The sequence below is a fragment of the Dipodomys ordii genome, unplaced genomic scaffold (genome assembly GCF_000151885.1).
Source record: "Dipodomys ordii isolate 6190 unplaced genomic scaffold, Dord_2.0 Scaffold9, whole genome shotgun sequence".
NCBI classification, from domain to species: domain Eukaryota; kingdom Metazoa; phylum Chordata; class Mammalia; order Rodentia; family Heteromyidae; genus Dipodomys; species Dipodomys ordii.
In genome coordinates, this window is record NW_012267225.1 from 2,806,320 (window position 1) to 2,827,530 (window position 21,211).

A 21,211-nucleotide genomic window follows, 5' to 3' on the forward strand; every position below is an offset into this window, starting at 1 on the left:
AGATGGCATTTGATAGAAGAGTGTAGAAGGAGGGAACAAAGAGCAGTTCTGGTGTGGTCATCTCACGCATGCAGCATTTCCATGACAAAGTGGAGCCTCCTAGCTTGATGGATGTGCAATCTCCAGTTCCCTCTTCCTGAAGCTTGTCCAGCCTGCCCCATGCCTGGAACAACTGGAGTTGTGGGCTGTCCTGAGTCCTCTAGTCTTTCAAATAGGCCCCTGGGTGGATCAGTTCACCAGCAACTTCATCGCCAGCCTTCTGCCAAGGGTTCTGGCCTCCTACCCATTGGCTAGCTCTGTCCATCTGGGGGGTGTCCTTTGGATCTGCCCTGCTGGGTTCACCAGCCTGTGTTCCTCACTTCTGTTCAGCTTAGGATGGGACATGAGGCTTCTTCTCTGGGGACTGTTCTTTCTGTCCTTCGCCAGGAGAGTAGCACTGGGCACAAGTTACACTTTACAACCCACCCTGTAAAGATGAGGGCTGGTGGCCCCTTACTTAGCCACTGCAGCTATCCAGTGACCCCAGCTACTCCCAGTTCTGCAGAGCACTTCCCCACGTGTCTGTCCTGCTTTGTGATACACTGCTTTGGGAATGACTTACAACTCACGCTTCCTATCAACAAAAACAAACATCCAGAGAGAGGTGTGAGGGCCCCTCCTTACCGCACAATTTCTGAAATTGAACTGGGAGGGCAAACCCATTACACAAAGGGCTTGCCCGGGAAGAGGGACTGGCACAGCCAGAATTAACAGAAGATGAGCCAAACGACTCAGGCCTGAGGGAGGGACATGGCTCATGCCCACCTCTGGGGGGACCCTGGCCTGTCCATCCCTTCTATGGCCTTAAAGCTGCTGCTTTGTAAGCAGCCTGCGGACAATCCAGGCTGGCCTAGAGGCACACTGGGCCACACTAGCTACCAAGCCTGTGACATCCCTATGTGAAATGAGAAGAATGTGGATTGTGTCACCACCATGCCTTGTTGTTTTGCTGCTAGCAAGCTTTATGGCCTTAGGTAAACTTTACCTCATTTCTTTACCTGAAAGATTGCTGCAATGATTAAATTATATATATAAATTATATATAAACATATATCAAATATTATATAATAAACTATATATTAACATATTATTTATATATGATTATATATTCTTGATTATATACTATAATTATACATTATAATATATTTTATATTATATAAATATATTACATATGTAATTGCAATATTTAATCTGTATATATAATATATGCATATACTTATGTGTTATATATACATATAATATATAATACATATAGTTATATTATATATACAATATATAATACATATAATATGTACTATATACAATATATATAATATATACATATTATGTATAGATGTATAATAATCATATATAGTATATAGTATATATGAATGTATATTCATATATTATATGAATCTATATATGACTACATAAAACATATTATGTGAATACATCATAATTATATATAATATATAACAATGCATAGCATAAAATATAAATACATCACATATATAATGTATAATATGTAAGTATATTATATATTATATGATATAATGATATAGAATATAAATAATATATAATGTTTTATGTATGTATATTTTTATATATATGTGATACACAATATGTCTATCACCTAATGTCTCATCTTATTTCAATGTTTTCCTGTCTCCAATGAGCTTCTTGGTCGATGAGCAGAGTCCAAACCTTCTGTGGACACAAAAGGTTCTTCTGGGACAGAGTCTGTTTAGTTGGTTGCTACAGTAATTCCACAGCTTTAGATTTCACTCAGATCTTTTATCTGGTGGAATTTTGTCCCTAGGCTACAGACCAGATGTGTACGAGCTGTGTCCCAATTCCAGGCCCCTGTTCATCCTGGCTGAGACACTTCTGCTGATTCCTCCCCATCCAGATGGCAGTTGGCATTACCCATAAGCCACTGGAGAAATGCCCAGTGGTCTGGACACTAGCATGCTGACCAGAGATCAGGAACCAGACCCTTTACACTTAGTGTGTGAGCTATCAGCTGGCCACATCGAAGGGAAGACCTCATTGTCCCCTGGGCCTCAGTGTGTGTGTGTGTGTGTGTGTGTGTGTGTTTAACTTAATAACACATTGAAATCATGCAGCATAATCAAAGGCCTATTAGCAAAAGGAAGACTGGAGCCAGCATCTTCTGCACACTTGTAATGTTAGCACTTGGGAAGCAGAGGATTGTGAATTTGAGGCAATCTGTGCTATATAGTGAGACCAGCAACAAACAAAAAAAATTAAAAGACTGTCTGTCCTCAAGTTTTGTTGCAGTAGCTTTATCTGAATCAAACAACCAATGACCTATGGAGATCCACTAACAATAATAGACTCCAAAGACAAGTTAATCCTGGCTTCACACAACGTAATTACCTGAACCAAACCTCATTCTAGCTGCACACAGTCACATGACAAGAGCCTTCTGATGTGACATTGTCACATTGATCCTCAAGGATGACTGAGAGAATGAAGTTAGGATGACTTTTACCTTTCTTTGCAAGGTTCACCCATCCACAGGCAGAAGAACCCATGTCTCCTGACTCCTTCTCCAGAGTTTTGTCTGGAAAAGGAGTGTGGGTTACCTTGCAGTCAAATTACTGTGGACCAGGTCACTGTGGAGGCCATGTTTGTGTTGTGAATGCCCTTTCCTACCCTGTTAGAAGTTGGCATACATTTTAGGAGTATAATTTATCAAGATGCACTCAAAACCCCATAAATGGCCACATCCTTTAACCAAGCACAGTTACTTCTATTAGTGTGTTAAAAAAATAATCAGAAATGGGTATCAGCTTAAAAAGTTAGCCATATGAGTTACCACCTGGTTCAGCAATTCCACTACTACGTACAGACCAAAGAAAATTAAATCATGTGTCCACATCAAAAAGATTGTATGCACATATAGCTGGACACTGGTGGCTTACACCTGTAATCTTAGCTACTCAAGAGGCTGAGATCTGAGGATGGAGGTTCAAAGCAAACATAGGCAAGAAAGTCTGCAAGACTCTATCTCCAATTAATCACCAGAAAACTGGAAATGGAGCTGTGGATCAAAGTGGTAGAGTGCTGAGTTCAAGCCCTACAACCGACAAAAAAAAATGTACACAAATGTTTATAGTAGTGTTGTTTGTATTAACTCCAAAGTGAAAACAATCCTATATCATCTCTGTTGAATGAACAGAATGTGGTATACCCATACAATGGAATATTATTGGGTGATTAAAAAGAAATGAAGAAGCTGGGTGCTGGTGGCTCATGCCTGTAATCCTAGCTACTCAGAAGGCTGAGGTCTGAGGATCACAGTTCAAAGCCAGCCCAGGCAGGAAAAGTCTGTGAGGCTGTTGTCTCCAATTAACCACCAGAAAACAGGAAGTGGTGCTGTGGCTCAAGTGGTAGGGTGCTCTCTTGAGCTGAAGAGCTGAGGGACAGCATGCAGGCCCAGAGTTCAAGCCCCATGACTGACAAAAAAAAAACAAAACAGGAATGAAGATTGATAGGTGCTACCACATGAAAGACTCTTGAAAAACATGATTCTAACAGTAAGAAGCCAGGCATAAAAGGTCATATATCATGTGATTCTATTTATATGAAATGTCCAGAAAATGCAAATGTATAGAAACAAAAAATAAAGTAAGGTTGCATAGAACTGGGGTCGAAAAGTGATGGAGGTGAGAAGCGGATGTCATTAATGAGTGTCATACTCGTTTTATTTTTCATACTTGTTTTTTTAAGAGGAGCAAAATTAATCCAAAGTAGACCATGGTCACAGTTGCGCGTGCACATGTGTGCACACACACACACACACACACAGACATCATAAATAATATAGTCCAGAGTGCTGGGATTACAGGCATACCATACCTGTTATAGTGTGGAGTTTGAAATCAGGGCCTTGAATGTGTATGCTGGACAAGTTTTAAAACATTAAGCTACATCCCCAGCTGCTTTAGTAGGTGCTTGCTATCAAAGTGAGGAAGTTTCCTTCTATTTCCTTTTTTCTAATCCTTCCTTCCTTCCTTCTTTCTTTCTTTCTTTCTCTTTCTTTCTTTCTTTCTTTCTTTCTTTCTTTCTTTCTTTCTTTCTTTCTTTCTTTCTTTCTTTCTTTCTTTCTTTCTTTCTTTCTTTCTTTCTTTCTTTCTTTCTTTCTCTTTCTTTCTTTCTTTCTTTTTTCTTTCTTTCTTTCTTTCTTTCTTTCTTTCTTTCTTTCTTTCTTTCTTTCTTTCTTTCTTTCTTTCTTTCTTTCTTTCTTTCTTTCTTTCTTTCTTTCTTTCTTTCGTGCCAGTACTGGGCCTTGAACTTTGGGCCTGGTGTTCTTCTTGGTCAGCCTTTTCTGATCAAGATTGGAATTCTATTATTTGAGCCACATCTCTATTTTTGGCTCTCTACTGCTTAAGTGGTAATGAAAGTCTCTCAGATTTGCCCGCCTGGAGTTAGGTTCAAACCTCGATGCTCATATCTCAACCTCCTGCATAGCTAGGATTACAGGCATCTGCCATCTACCAGCACTTGATTCTGATATTAAAAAAATATTGTAAATGGGCATTATGATTTTTTCTTATGTAATATTATCATGCAAATTTTCTTCTTTAGCTTACTAATATGATGGATCATATCAACAATTTTGAACACTGAAACATTCTTATATTCCTGGAGTAAATAACACTTGATTGTTGTGTACATACACATATAGCTATAGTTATATATATATATATATATATATATTATATAGTTGCATTCTATTTGCTACTATTTTTATCTTCTTTATCTTTTTCTGGCTTCTCTATATAAAATTCTATCATTTAAGATCCCTCTCCTGCCCTACCCTGCCCTCCTCTCCCCTCTCCTCCCCTCCTCTTCTCTCTCTCTCTTGCTCTTGCTCTCAAAGAGACTGACCTTGAACTTAAATACTCCTGTCTACCTCAGCTTCCCAAATGCTAAAATTACATAAATGTACCACCAAATTTCTATTTACTTCTTTTTAAATGATCTTTAAGTAGTTGCACAAAGGGGTTTCAATTCAATGTCAGTTTATAATGTGTAATGCATCTCAGTCATTGTCACCCCTTTATCATTCTCTGCCTCATCTCTCCCAAGTTATCTCTCCAATCATCCTTAAGCTTCTTATGCTTCATTTCTAGAATCTTAAAAAGTAGAAATAGTAATGACACCATCTCATACAATTGTATTAGGGAAGCCAAAACCAGTCCTTAGTAAAATACTTTGTGAATGCCATGCGTGTGTGTGTGTGTGTGTGTGTGTGTGTGTTTGTGTGTGTGTGTGTGTTACGGTGATTGTTTTATTATATTGAGAAAGCTGTATATTTAGACAAACTCTCTTGGGTCCTGTACAAGTATTTGCTGTTGACTTTCTGTGATTCTTTTTTTTTTTACTTTCTGTGATTCTTCACTTAGGAACAAGTGGAAAGACAATAACATTGAGAGTCTGGAACATACTGAGGCTGCATACAGAGTTCTTTATAAATTGGTGTTTTTCAGTATTTCAGGAAGTTTGGGAGTATTGTTGGCAAGTAACAAATTTGTATGATTCAGTACAGTACCAACATTAAATATCTGTCTTTTTTGTTGCTGTTGTCAGTTGTGGGGCTTGAGCTCAGGACCTGGGTGCTGTCTCTGAGCTTCTTTGTGCTCAAAGCTAGTGCCCTACCATTTAAGCCACAGCACTACTTCCAGTTTTTGCATGGTTAATTGGAGATAAGAATCTCTCAGGGACCTCAGCCTCACAAGTAACTAGCTAGGATTACAAGCATGAGCTACCAGCACCCAGCCAAATATCTGTCTTAATGCTCTCCTACTAAAAGAGTTTTTAGGCCAGGTGCCAGTGGCTCACTCCTGTAATCCTAGCTACTCAGGAGGCTGAAATCTGAGGATCATGGTTCAAAGCCAGCCGGGGCAGGAAAGTCAGTGATACTCTTATCTCCAATAAACCACTAGAAAACTTGAAGTGGAGCTATGGCTCAAGTGGTCGAGTGTGCGCCTTGAGCTGAACAGCACAGGAACACCACCCAGGCAAAGAGTTCAAGCCCCACAACTGACAAAAAAAAAAAAAAGAGTTTTTATTGCTCTATGTGATTTCATTTTTGATTAGGCAAATATAGACATTGAGTTCAATGATTCACTTGAAAGGGAAAGAAAAGTTCTTGAGTGTCTTTTAGTAATTATACTAGAAATCTTTCCTTTTCCTTTTATGTAGGTGATGGTTTCTTCAAAGCTAGTGACTGTAATCAAATTCCCAAGAAGCTAGTTATCAGTTTTACAACCCCAATTCCCCCATGGCAGGAAGGGAGTTTCCAGATAGCTAAGTAGCTTCTTATATTACTTAAAGTCCTTTTTTTTGTCAGCCCATAATTGCCAAGGCATTGTTGACTCTCTTTCTAGAACTGAGTATGGTCTCTCAGCCATCATGGATAGTCTGTAGTTTCCTTCTGGGTCTTCTAGTCTTCACCAGCAGCCAGCTTTCTGGTGTGAGGAAGTGCTGTTTCTTTCCACTGTGTGATATTCTCTTCCAAATCTGCCCTCAGTGCTATGGATGTTGTCGCCCTGACCAGAAGAGGTATGGTCCAAACTTTCCTAGGCTATACCATTGGATTGCAGCCCAATGGATTATTAATCATGTGTCAAGGCTTTAATATGATCTTTCTCAGGACTCTCTGTTCATACAGCATGTAGCACATATTCACAAATAACTGCTCCATCCTCTGTGATATTAGGAGATGGATGCATACTTATACATTGTACTTAACTCTGTTGTCTACCCACACTGTGAGCTCTGCAGTATTTTTGATGTGTTCATTTTTATTATGGTAAATATGTAACATTAAAGCCATCATTAAACCAGTTGAAAAATAAATTCAGTGGTCTTAAGTGTGTCCTCCGTGTTATCCAGCCATCATCTCATCAGCTATCGATTTTCATGATTTCTTCATTGTTCTAAACAGAAACATTCTATTCATTAAGCGATAACCTATTTCATCCATGTATCTGCCCTCTTCCATGTGGAGACCAACACTGGCACAGATTTGAGTAGAACACCATGTGAAGGTGCCCTGGGGGTTAGAACAGCCTTAGCCCTGCTCTTACTCACTTTCTTGACACTTGTTGGGAACTTAAACATTCTTGAAAAATGAGTTGACTGGAGGGAGATCTGGGTGTTCTGAGTTTACTTTAAAGCTCTTGGTCCTTGATTTAAATTATTATCAAGAAAGACCTTAGCTGAGCATGGTAGTGTGGTATATGCCTACAATGCAGCACTTGAAAAGCTGGGGCAGGAAATCCTTAAGTTCAAGGCCAGCCTGAGCTACATGGTGAAATCCTGTCTAAACAACAACAACAACAAAGAAAAAAACAGAGAGAGAGAGAGAGAGAGAGAGGAGAAAAAGAGAAATAAAGAAAGGAAGAAAGAAAGAGAGAGAGAGAGAGAGAGAGAGAGGCAAAAGAAACCCTTGATTTTCACATGGATAGATTTCTTTCTTGTGGATCACCACATTCTACAATCTACCCAAACCATTTTCATTCATTTAATACATACAGTCATGTGGATAAAAATTTAAAAGCCAAAGTTGCTGAGTAAGGTGGTACTTGCCTGCAATCCCAGCCCTCAGGAGACAGAGGAGACAGCAGGATCAAACATCAAGACCAGCTTGGGCTATATGGTGAGATGCTACCTCAAGCATCACCACCACCAATGATTAGAAAGTACTACAAGCAAAAGCAATAGAATCCCTAAATGCTCAGAACCTAGAGTTTGTGTACCATGTTGTTGTGCCTCTTTTTTTTTGAAATCTTAATTTTCATGATGATAATAAGATCAAGGAAAATTTTCTGTTCGAATGTTCTCAAAGGTAGGTCAGAAAAGTCTTACTTTGCTAGAGGGATGGTGGGGGGGGACAGGATTCAGATCTCTTTGATATAAAACATATTGTAGGGCAGTAAGAGAAGGCCTCTGAATATCAAATGAACAAAGGAGGTCTACCTTGTATGTCTTCATCTGTCAGTGATTGTTCTACAACTTCGAAGCCCAAGGGAGGCTTATGGGGGGCTTATTGTGAGGTTGCCTGGAGCTGAAGTCATTCAAGCAATTGTTGGCAGTTGTTAAGCTATTTGTGGGATATTAACCACAATTCTCTCTTCTTCACCACATGGATCTTCTCATAGGCTGCCAGAAGGTCTCTTCATGTGCATTTTTTTTTGTCGGTCGTGGGGCTTGAACTCTGGGCCTGGGTGCTGTCCCTCAGCTCTTCAGCTCAAAGCGAGTACTCTACCACTTGAGCTACAGCGCCACTTCCCAGAAGGTCTCTTCAATATGGCGACTGGATCTCCCTAAAGCAAGTGATGAGCAGTAGAGGGAGAGACCTCTAGATGGAAGCCAGTCTTCTAGGATCTAATCTCAGAAGTTACCTAGTTACCTAGCAGTACTTCTGCTGTGTTCTGTCAGGCACAGAGACCAACTGTGATCCATGGAGAAAGGGATTACAAACCGGTATGACTACCAGGAGGCAGAAGTCACTGTCTGTCATAGACTTTAGCTATTTCTGCTCCATTGAATTCTAGGGACCCTCACATGACTATATCCAGTGGTTAATTCTCAATCTTCATTTTAAAGAACCCATTATGGATCCCTTCTGAAAACCTCTTTTCTTGGGTGCTGTGGTATGCCTGTTCCTCTCTAAAGCTCAAGTTGATTTTTTTTTTTTTGGTCAGTCATGGGGCCTGAACTTTGGGCCTGGGCACTGTCCTTCAGCTCTTCAGCTCAAGGCTAGTGCTCTACACTTGAACCTCAGCGTTACTTCAGGCTTTTTCTGCTTCTGTGGTGCTGAGGAATTGAACCCAGGGCCTCATGCATGCAAGACAAACATTCTACCACTGAGCCACCTTCCCAGGCTCAAGTTGAAATTTAATTGCCACTGTGGCATATTAAGAATGGCCCTTTAAGATATGGTTAGCTCAAAGAGCCTCCATCCTCCAGAGTGGATTAAGGTTGTTATCAAGAAAGTGGGTTGGTTATCAAGGGAGTGGTAAACTCCTGATAAAACAGTCATAAAAAGGATGATTTCCACCATTTATCTCATATACACCTGCCATGTTATGACATACCACAGAAGCCCTCTCCAGGTACCAGTGCAATGTACCAAGACTTCCCAGACTCTGGAACCAGGCACCAAAGACGTCTTATTTACAAATTATTAATAATTAAATTATTTTAAATTAAAATTAAGATGATATAATTATAATATATAGTAATAGAATATATTATTACACCAGAGATAATTATATATAATACATAATCTATATCAAATATAATAATATATTATGTGGACTATAAGTAATATATGAATACAATATAATTTAAATAATTTAAAATTAGTTAAATTTACAATTAATTACAAATTACAAAGTTTCTATTATTTACAAATGTCAATATTCTGGTAGTAGCAGGTCATAGACCAAGGTACATGGTTTTCAATACTTTTTGGCTTAACTCCAACCAACTGAGGAGTATAACTGACTTCTTGTGCTATTGACTTCACTCTTTTTCAAGCTCCATGTCAGCAGGAAATTTGGAGTGGTTTGCTATTGCACCCATGAGGTCCTTCCTATATTTCTCAGAGGACAGCAAAGCTGTTTTTTTTTTTTTAACACAGTATTAAAGCAAGACTTTAGTAGTTAATGGTGGTCTTGAACTATGGGGTATCTGGTGGTCAGAGACACCATAGCAGTTACAACAAGCATTTGAGCCTCCTAGTGTACAGGGCTGACTACAACCAACATTTCTTCCAAGAAATTTCTTCTAAAACTTCTCTGAACCCACACTAAAACTTGAGAGAGGAATCCCCTGGACGATGTGAATTTTAGTTATGACTTCAGTCCTATAGCCCTCTGTGGAAAATAAAATCATTCTCAGTTGAGTCGTCATCCGAAACAGTGTGGCCTCTGGGACCTTCGTTCAGGTCCAAACTGTGTACTTGATGTCTTCTCCAGCAAGACTTGGGGTGTTTCCAGCCTCACCAGACCTGGACTGCCCTGACCTAACTCAGAAACCAGGGGAAACCCATGACACAAGAGCTACATCAGCTTCCCTTCTTCTTAGGCACAGATGTAGGGTGAAATCTGATTGGTCCATTCCGTTTTGAGTTGATGGATCTCTGTTTTGGGATGAAATGTTGATGTTCCTCCAAATTCACATACTTTCAGCTTCTGCCCACAGGATGACTATGTGGAACCTTTCTAGGGTGTAATGATGGTAAAATAATGAAGACGATAATAATGGGGCCTTAATTGAATGTATTAATGTCCTCCTAAGTACAGACAAAAGAGACCTAATTCTGTCTCTGCCCTGTGAAGAAAAGTCCTAAGACAGCAGTTGGCAGCCTAGGAGGAGTTCTTACGAGGAACAAAATCCTGCTGATAACTTGGTTTTGAACATTTCTAACCTCCCAAACAGTGAGAAAATATGTCTGTTGTGTGAAGCTATGTTAAGCTATACCCCAGTCTACAGTGCTTAGTATAGCAGCCTGAAAGAGTGAGGTAGGTCCTGCTGTCCCTAACAGACCATCTCCACTGTGTGTATGTGGACATGCTTCCTGGTCTACCAGCTGCCATCCACCCTTGGGTCAGGTGGTTTCCTCCTTCTCCTTGGATTCTTTGTTTCTGGGTCTTCCCTTTCGTTTTCCCTCCAAAGCCAGCCTAACCCTTTCTGAAGCAGGCTTGGATGATCCTGAGCTCATCCTTCTGAGACCTGACACATTTATAGTCAACAAAGTCTATTTTATTATTTACATGTTCTCTGCTTGTTTAGCCAGTGATGCTTTTATGTCCATAGACCCTGGAGAAAGAGGTTTTTGTTTTGTTTTTTCTCTTTAAAGTTCATCAAAGATGTTTGGTAGAATTTGTTAATGGAGTGATTAACATCAGGGGAGGCACACATTTTCTGAAGGAAGTCAGGAAAAAGGAGAGGGAATTAAAGAATAATCCTAGTTAAGTGGGATCCCTAGACTGTTGTCTAGGGATATACAGATATACCCAGACACCTTGCCCTTGACAGCACTCGTTGCCTGAACACAGACCGGGAAGCCCTGGGCTGAGCTCTCCCTGTCCTGCGTCCTCTGTTTTGCAGCCTGAAGGGAAATGGGTATTGGAAAGCTTTCATGCCACAGGAAGGAAAAGAGCACATAATGAGGCTGTGTTTCAAGATCAAATGAATTCTTAAAACAGCTAATGAGTAAATGGGGGAAAATGTTAGGATGGAAAGAAGTAGGACTGGAGAAAAGTGAAAGAAGAAAGGCACAAAGGCAGTGGTTAGGGAGCATTTAGAACAAAAAAAATGAAGAGAGAGACAGAAAGGGGCAATGACTCCTACAGAGAGATGAGAGTACAAGGAAGACAGAAGGAAGAGAAGAGGGAAGAAGAAAGAAGGAGGAGATGGGAAAAGAGTCAGATACAATAGGCTTATAAAAAGTGAAAAGAGAAAGAAAACTATTAGAAGACTTAGAAAATTGAAGACAGTGAGAAATAGAAATAGAAAAGAAAAACTGGGACACTGGTAGTTCACACGTAATCTTAACTACTCAGAGGATGGAAGTCCAAAGTCAACCCAGGCAGACAAATCCAAGGGATTCTTATTCCATATAACTTGCAAAAGGTCAGACTGGAGGGGTAGCTCAAGTTGTAGGTAGGTTTGAACAAAAAAGCCAAGCAAAAGCAAAAGACTCTGAGTTCAAAGCCAAGTACTGGCACCAAAAAAGAAAAAAGAGAAAAGGAAGGAAGATGGAGAGAGAGAAGGAGAGAGAGAAAGGGGGGAAGAAAGAAAAAAAGAAGGGAGAAAAATAGAAAATACCATGAAAAATCTGGAAAAGGAAAAAAAAAATCAAATAGAGAAAATGGAAGAGGCCCATGGGAGAAGAGGTCAGATCTATAAATAGAAGAAAGAACTTGGCATCACAACATCTTTTACTAGGGTTTATGGAGCCGGATTTAAGTCGATGTTTATGACTCTTGGAAATAAACCTCAGACAACCAGCCAGGGCCTGGAATGTAGGCAACTGAGACTTTTCTTTGTTCTCCACTGGGGGTGTGTGTGGGGGAAATATACATCCAGGCTGTTGAAAAAGCTGGGAATTGTTGGAAAATCAAAGCATCCAGCCCTTCACACAGAGATACACTGATCATAAAAATTTAGTTCAAGAGCCAGGCATGGTTGTGTTCATCTGTAATTCCAGCACTCAGGAAGCTGAAATAGGAGGATCACAAGTTGGAGGCCACTGGCATGATATAATGAGCCCAAGGCCAGCATAAGAAGCTTAAGCTTCAGTTTCAGAGCCTTCTTTAAGTACCTTTACGAAGGGTCTATAATGAGTCTATGCTTTTGTTTTGATTTGCCAAATGAATAAAAAATTTTAAGTGCTATCAATAAGGACCGAGGTCTCTTTCCCCTGTAACTTAGGCGGTTTACAGTCTTTTCATGCACAGTTACATTATCTCCAGTTGTCTTGGTCTGGCCATGGCTTCTGGATGCTTCTACTGCACTCTAGCATCATGGCACAAGCGTTCAGATCTTGAGGTCTCACCAACACACGAACATATCTCATGGTTCTGACTCCAGAAGGGGAAGAGGGAAAAGACTTGAAATAGATCAAGCCAGAAGCAGACCAGTGGGAATTTTAATAAATCATCAGATGGGAAGCAGTCATGGGAAGATTTTGCTGCTATGGAGGTCCAATCGTAAGTGGACTCATCCCCTGTAACGGGCTCAAACAGGTACTAATGTACCATGTATCCTATGTATCCTTTTAATCCTCTCTGGGATTCCATGACCAGTATTGGAGATATTTTGACTCAGAGCTGTGTGTGGCATATGTTTGTCTGTGCATCTCTCTACTAGACATTAGAACGTCAACTACCTAGAGGCTCTCTCTCCTTTGGCAACAGTGCCTCAGTATACACAGAAGTTCAACAAATAAACAAATGAATGAACTACACATCTGATTGTTTATTCTCCCAAAAGAAAAGCTGAAGAAGTCATAATAGATGAGGGAAATGTCCCCTCGCCCCGCCCATCTATTACTCTCACTTTCAAGGAGAGTTGAAAAGACCAGATTTCAGAATCCATTCTATTTGTCTTGCAAAAGTCCCAATGTTCTAGGTTAAAACAACTTCTTCTTTCTTTCTTTTTCTTGTGCTGTTCTTTGGAGTTTTCTGACGTCCCCAAAGCTCTTTTAAACAGAAGTCTTGTTGTTACAAAAATCTCTGTGAATGTTTTTGTTCTCATTTCAGTGGAAACCTCTATTTGCGACAGAGCTGAGGTTTCCTCACAGGTTTTGGGTTACAAGTACAGTCTGACTCGATCTCCTGAGTCTCCTTGGGGAACACTGTTATATTTTGTTAAGATGTGACTCTGCAGAAGAAGGACTTCTATAAAGCCACCAAGACTCCAGACTCAAGAACTAAAAATTGCCTTTTAAAATTAGGTAGGGGACTTTGAACCAGGATTTTTTTTCTTTTTTTAATTTGCATAGCCTTAGTTCTTGGAAATGCAACTGGTAGATCTTGGGACCTTCTAAAAAGGCTTTCATGAGTAATTTCAGACATTTACTTACTCACTGTACCCTTCATAGAAAGAAGTTCCCCTGCAGAGTGCCGTGATAGGAGCTCAAGGAGCACAATAAAGCTTTTTATTTCCATCTAGGCAAAGTTCCCTTGCAGGTTAATTTTTTTTTCTGGTTTGGGTTCTCTTGGAACTATTTCCAAATGTGTGCTATTGTGAAATTTTTCATGTCGAATCAACAGTTTCTCTGCTGACGTCTCTGCTCAAGACTTTTTTTTTTTTTTTTAGTTTATTTAAGACCATTAAGTGCTTACTGGGAAAGAGGAACAGCTCTTCATCTTTCACCTAATCTTGCTCTGTGAGTTGAAAGGTCTTGATCTAATCACCATGAAGTGATTACTAAGCAATGATCCTTTAACTTGAGCTTTGGTCTGAATCCTCCTCCCTTCTGTGGTTGTGATGATAAGGGAGTGTTCTAGCGGAGACAGTTCACGATCTCTAATCAGGCTGATTTCACAGTGTGAGTCAATACACTCTTTCTCCTCCTCCCCCTGCCCCTGCCCCAACTAGATCTGTAGTTTGGGGTGGAATAGCTCAGGGCCTTCGGACAGGGAGAAACTGAGTACCAGGAATGGCTGAGCTCAGCTTGGCTGACCAGTCTTGCTGGCAAGTATGGCTTGGCATCTGGATTCTTCTAAGTCCACAGTTGCTACTCTAATGCCATCAGAATAGTTATGACGCCCCAGAGAAGATGGCCAGACAACATCTTGTAAAATGGGTTAAGTAGCAACCAACTTGGGTTGAGGATTAAATGAGCAAATATAAAGCCTGATGAGGAGTTTTTTTTTTGTCAAACCTTCAGTGAGGACTCCAGTTTTATTTTATTTTATTTAATTTGCCAGTTGTGGGGCCTGAACTCTGGGCCTGGGCGCTGTCCCTCAGCTTTTCAGCTCAAGGCTAGCACTTTACCACTTGAGCCACAGCACCACTTCTGGCTTTTTCTGCTTATTTGGTGCTGAGGAATCCAACCCATGGCCTCATGTATGCAAGGCAAGCACTCTACCACTGAGCCACCTTCCCAGCCTGAGGACTTCAATTTTATTGTGAGAGACTCCAGACGACAGTCTCATGGCCCAAAGGTTACACACAGAATCGTATTTGGTATTCCAGGTGGGCTGGAAGGGTGGTGTATGGTTAACTACCCAGGGTATCTGCATGTGAGCCACCCCAAAGTGTGCAAAGCAGTCCCTGGGGCCATGCAAGACAACTGGGACCCACCCAGTGCTTAGCTTTTCCTGTGCTCAGTGACTTTCTCCTCCTGGGTAGTTCTGAGTGCTCTAGGAAGAAGGGAAAGACCTGGAGAAGGTTTTCTTCCCCACGGTTCCTGGGTTTCTTTCAAGTCTTTCCTTCTCTACACACTGAGGAAGATGCTCTATCCTACCCAGGAACCAGATGTATCTGGTGGGAGAGGCTCTGGGGATCCTTTTTCCAGGGACTCCTGGTTACCTTGACCTCCCTTACTAAGTCTTGATTCCTACCCAAGAGCCTGTTGCTATAGCAACAACCACCAGAAAAGCAGAATGATGGGGAGATTGACATGTGTGCTTTGCCCCAGACGTACTTTTTGGTTTTTTCTTGTTTTATTTTGATATTTTTTTGGGGTGGGGGAAGAAGTGGAGTAACACACAGAAAACCCCCATTGCTTCATTCTACATGGAACACTTTCACCCCATGTGTAAGTTTCCCTGTTACATTTCTCCAGCCGGAACCATGGGCCATTTTTTTAATGCACTCATTCCGGGAGGCGATGAACAGGCCCCTGGAATCTGTAAGGATAAACAGGAGCTGGTGGGGCTGGGCTGTATTTGATTTAAAATTGGAAACCTAGAGTCAGAGGCATGCTTTATATAGTCTGGGAGTGCGGGAGCCATGGGTCCTGATTTATGAGAGCGCTCAGTGAAAGCACATGAGAGCTGAAGTAATATTTATAAATTCCTTCTTCCAAGGATAGATGGAATGTTCTTCAGAGCTGTAGGCAGATAACACCTTTTTGGGGCTGCAGGGAGGTTGTTTAAATGCAATTATTCAGTGACCAAAAAGAAAGGGAAATATTAGCATTACCTCCCTCCCCCCAACCTGTCTCTGTCACAAAACACAGCGCTGGTTAGTCTCTTGCAATCTGCACTTGGATGACTGTTTGGTAGTTTCTCTCTGCTGTTCTAGCCCTCTCTGGCTCCCTAGAGAAAAATCCACTCCAAGCCAGGTACCCATGGCCCATGTCTGTAATCTTTAGCTACTCAGAGACTGAGATCTGAGGATCTTGAATCAATGCTAAGCCCAGGCAGGAAAGTCAATGAGATACTTATCTCCAATTAACCCTCAAAAAGCCAGAAGTGGACCCATGGCTCAAGGGGTAGAGTGCTGGCCTTGAGCAAAAAGAAAAAAAAAAGATGCTGAGGAACAGTGAGCATTCAGGCCCTGAGTTCAAGCTCAAGCACCTGCACAAAAACAAATCAAAACCAATACTGCCTCTCAACACTGCCAATTATGGTGACTACATGTTACAAGTAAAAATACCTGTTCTTGGTGTTCTGGGGACATGACAGGTTCTTTTGTAGTGTCGCCAGGGTGGGAAGAGGGATGGAAAAATAAGGTTGGGGGAAGAAGGGGAAGATAAGACAGGTAGCATTGGATCCTGAGACTTCGTGTTCTGAGACACACTGCCTTAAGTAAACTGAGTCAGAGGAATCAATGCCTATGGGTTTGGGACCCACTGGCCAGTGCAGCTTCCCTCCTCTGACCTTCCAGAACAATCCAACTTCATAGTGGGGGATGGAATCATAAAGCAGCAGTACCACTATGTGTCTTTGGAGCCTGGCATCTCTTGCCCCAAACCTAAAAGGCTTGAGAAAGGGCCAAATCATGTGCCCAAAGAAGGAGGTATTCACCTCAGCTAAATGGCCCCTCAGAAAGGATAGTGCAAGACATTAAAAAAAATAAATAATCCATGTTTAAGAAAGTAAATGCCAAGGGGAGGGACAAGAGGCCTGCTTTGGCCCTTGCGTTTCAGAGTTCCAGGACAGGAAGAAGCAGGCCCTGTTTATTATGGCTTTGCTTCTAAGGAATCTGCCCTCAGGGAGGCTCAGGCCTCTTGGCTCTCAGTAAGAGTCTTTCCATGTCACCTGCTTGCTAGCTCCTGCTCAGGCGGGCAGAAGAGTTCTGCATGAAAGGCTCTAAGACTGGAAAAACACAGGTGTGGTTGGTTTCAGGGTGGCATGTGGGACCAGAGAAAGAAGGTCCACTTCAGCAGAATTGCTGGAATATGGGGAGGGAAGCACAAGGAGACATCTCCGTCCCCTCCTAGCCAAACACTGGCAATATGAACAACTCTGAGCTTTTACAAGGGCTTCCTTCAGCCTGCAACTTCAAAGGCTGGGATTCAGTAACAACCCTCCCTCCAGATCCTGAACAGTGAATAGAAAACCAGTGGGGGACCTCTGCTCCTCTCACTCCTGCAGGATTTAAGCACTGCCCTGAGAAAGATGCTGAGGCTCCATTCTTTTTGTCTAGGTAACTCTGTGACTCAGCTCCAAACTCTGGCTTGGCTCTTCTGCTCCTCCTCAGCTCCAGGGAGCACTGTCCAGGGACCTCTGGATACTTCATCTTAGTGCTTATGCGGCTCCTTCCCAAATCCCCTCTGGCAGGTGTTCAACTCCCTCCTGACTCTGAAGAGGGTTAGCTCAGTGAGCCATGCCTGAAAGACCTTCCTGTTCCCTTGGCAGGAAGATTTCAAATTATACCTTCGCTGGGACCAGTTCTTGCCTGAGATCCTCCTCAGAAACTTACCCCCAAGCTGGCACGAAGAGCCACCTCCTGCTTCTTACTCTCCTCCCCGAGCTCTTTAAGGGGTGGAAATACATAGCCAGCCCTCAGTGAGGGTTAGTGCTGGAAGGAATCCTTAGTAACAACAATGCTTGTCCTTAAAAAAAATCATTTCTCATCCTTGCCAATGCTGGAAGAAGGAAATATTATAATCACCTGTGGAGGCAAGTGGACAGGAACAGCTAGGTAGCAGATTTGGATTCAGATCTCAGCTCTGACATTTGCTCCTCAGTTGTGGGCCACTGATTTCTTAAGTCCCTGAGTCTCAGCTTTGTCACTTGTAACATGGTGTGTAATGTGTAATAGTTAGATTTCACTATGGCACTTCAGACTTGCCTATGTGATATCTGGCTTAGAGGAACCCTTTCTATTACTCCTTGTGATAGCCTAATGCTTCCCACAGACAGAGCAAATACAGGAGGAACAAAACAGTCATTAGAGCTCTTTCTCTGCTGTAACTGGCTCAAGTGTTTTAGGAGTTCTGCATGGATTTCTAACTGCTCTTTGCTACCAACTCAACCATTGTATTGAAGTATATGTAGTTAAATAAAGTAAATATCTTGCTGCACCTATTAATATAGGAATGTATTGCATATCCAAAAAGCGCATGCACACACACACACACACACACACACACACACACACACACACACATTCACACACAAAGTGGTGGTGACTTCTGCTTTGTTTAAATCCTAGACTTAACTAAGATCGTTTCAGTTGAAAGCAGACAAAAGGAAGCCAAATAGACATTTGAGCATCTTATTTATTTCCTATAGCTTCCCTCCCTCCCCCCTTTCATTCACATTTCCCTCCTTCCAGATGGATATAAACAGGCCACAACAGACCCTAGGTTACTCCCAACTCCAAAAGATGAGTCCCACACAGAGAAGAGCAAGTCAGTACTATGTGAAAGGGAAGCCACCATAGTTGTCCACTGCCAAATCCCACTCCAAGGCCAAGATGTCTTTCCAATCTAATAGCCGCTAACGTGAGTCCCTAATGCTCCAGAATTTCCAGTGTGGACTTCAAGCTCTGACCATCCTGGTCCCACTCTTGGATGCCTAGGGGACAGGAGACAGAAATCCTGTCTGGGATCATCAAAGGGACCATTCGCAGGTGGCAGCGTCGGCAAAACTTCTGGAGTTCCTCAGGCTCTCTGTCCAGGCAGAAGCAAGCCACCCTTCTGCTGGTGCTCCTGAGCTTTCAGACACGTTTACATAGTTTGCTCAGTCTGAGCAGCTGAGATTTGCTCACTCAGTGTCATGCTGGTGGGTTGTTGGCCGAAAAGGAGAGGCAGAAGAATAGAATTGCAGGAAAGGTGATCCAGTCCACTTGGTCTGAGAAGCAACAGTGCCCCCGAGGAAGGTGAGGGATGGAGAGAGAGAAACGAGGACTGCGGGCCAGGCCAGCAGTCCCAGGAGACTCCCTGGGCCCCTTCAGCCACCTCACTTGGACACCAACATCCGCACAAACTCCTCGTAGTTCACTTGCCCATCTCCATCGGCGTCTGCAGCTCGAATCATCTCCTCCACCTCCTCGTCGCTCAGCTTCTCCCCCAGCCTGGTCATCACATGCCTCAGCTCTGCAGCACTGACATAGCCATTGCCATCCTTGTCGAACACACGGAAGGCCTCCCGGATCTCCTCCTCGCTGTCTGTGTCCTTCATCTTCCTGGCCATCATGCTCAAGAACTCGGGGAAGTCCACTGTGCCATTCCCATCACGATCAATCTCCTTCACCATGCCCTGCAGCTCAGCCTCGGTGGGGTTCTGGCCCAAGGACCTCATGACGGTGCCTAGCTCCTTGGTGGTGATGCAGCCGTCTCCGTCCTTGTCAAACAGGGAGAAGGCTTCCTTGAACTCGGCGATCTGCTCCTCACTCAGCTGGCTGGCCATGCTGGCAGGCGGGTGCAGAGGCAGATGTGGCTCTGGGGCCGGTCTGTGGGCTCTTGCAGCAGCAGGCTGGGCTCCTGTTCTCAGCTCTGGAAAAGACAGGTGGAGATCCGGAGGGGCGGCTGTCTGTCTGGCTTTCTAGCCCTGGCTTGAATTGCTGGAGTTTAAGAAGAAGTAGGGTCCTCCCCCCACCCCATCGTTGGCCTGGAGGGATTGGGCTGCCATTCACAGCAGACACCCCCGCCCTGTGGTTGCCTGAAGGCCAGGTCCTGTTTAGACAAGAGTCCAGGAGCAGCAAACCAGGCTGGCCCTGCTAATTGGGCCGATGCCAGCCCCGGTGTGTGAAAGACAGGCAGCTTTCCACCCCAACACCAGCAGGGCTAGAGGGGAGCCATGGGTAATGATACCCTTTCCTCTAGACACGCGGACACCCTTCCCAGAAGTGAACTCATTTTTTCCTTCTGTTTCCACTGCCTTCCACCTGACATGCAGCCTCCTACCCTTCACTCCTTAAGGATTTTAAAAAAAGAATCAAAATAAAAAATAGAAGTTGTCTGTATTGGAAGGAACTTCCTTTCATTGTTTATTGGTTTTCACAGCCTTTGGAGTTGTTGTTGTGGTTATTGTGTGTGTGTGAATCTCAGAAGGTGTTCAGACAAGGATGAAAAGGATGAAGGCCTTTCTCTTCAGACAAAAGAAGAGCTTTCTTGTCTTTAGAATAGACATGAATGGAAAGGATTCATCTAACACTCACTCGATACTCTCTCACACACTCACAGATGCACAGGTATATGCTGGGTACCCATGGTGTGCCCATGCTCTTCGAAAGCTGGGAATGCAGAGTGAAAATGGCTGGCTGCCTTGAGACCTCATGAACTTCTTGTTCCTTTACCTTAGCAGGTAAATTAGCAGAGATATCAAAGCGAGGTCATTTGGTAAATGCTATGAAAGAAACGGAAGGTGATGGTGGAGAGGGGACATAGGGAGGTCGCCTCCCTTACTGTGGTCAACGACAACCCCTTTGAAGAAAAATACCTGGGACATGGGCTTGGTAGTGTCTACCCCTAATCTTAGCACTTGGGAGGCAAAGGCAGGAAGACTGTGAATTTGATGCCGTCCTGGACTACATCGCAAGACCCTGTCTCACAGTAAGAAGAAGGAAGAGGCAGAGGAAGAAGAGGAAGGAGGAGAAGGAGGAAGAGGAAGAGGAATCTCTTTGGGGGTGACCCTGGAGGAGGGGAGGAAATGGCAGGGCTGAGAAACAGAGTGGTAGCTAGCGTGACTTCCGTGTAAAGAAAGGAGAGAACACACCAGAGAGGAAGGGCAGATACAGGAGAACTTGTAGGACGTAAAGAGAAGGAATTCCCACATTTTTTTTTCATTGAATGATAGGTGCATCTCTTAGTCCTGGCTGGCTGGATTAGAATGAGACCATCTGGAATCTCCAAAAGAAAGCAGGGTCAAGAATGACCCTTAGCTGTTACCCAGACACAAAGACTCAGCTCCTTTGGAAAATAACCTCCTAGAAGCAGAGGAGATAGCTTTTTGTATGGGAATCTAGAAAAATCCAAACTAGGGAAGGAAATATGAAGCTTACCAATATTTCTTCTGAGACTGGATGGACAGGAATGGGGAGGAATGGAAATGTGTATGGGAAAGAAGTTGGACTTATAAAGACTTAGATCTATGGAGTAGAGGAAAGGGTGGGATAATATCTTTGGTATTATTTTTTCCTCTCTGATTTTTTTTAAGGAGATGGTGCTAAGGATTGAACTCAGGACCCCATGCTTATTAAGCAAATGCTCTACCACTTGAGCCATGCATACCTCCAGTCC

The 21,211-nt window shown here is 42.7% G+C and overlaps 1 protein-coding gene across 1 annotated transcript; it reads right to left on the minus strand.

The window, feature by feature from the left end:
* Nucleotides 1-18,929: 18,929 nt before the first annotated feature.
* On the minus strand, nt 18,930-19,379 carry Calml3 (calmodulin-like 3). The gene has a single exon (XM_013009300.1). It carries the CDS (start codon nt 19,377-19,379, stop codon nt 18,930-18,932), a length of 450 nt encoding a protein of 149 aa, XP_012864754.1.
* Nucleotides 19,380-21,211: the final 1,832 nt, after the last annotated feature.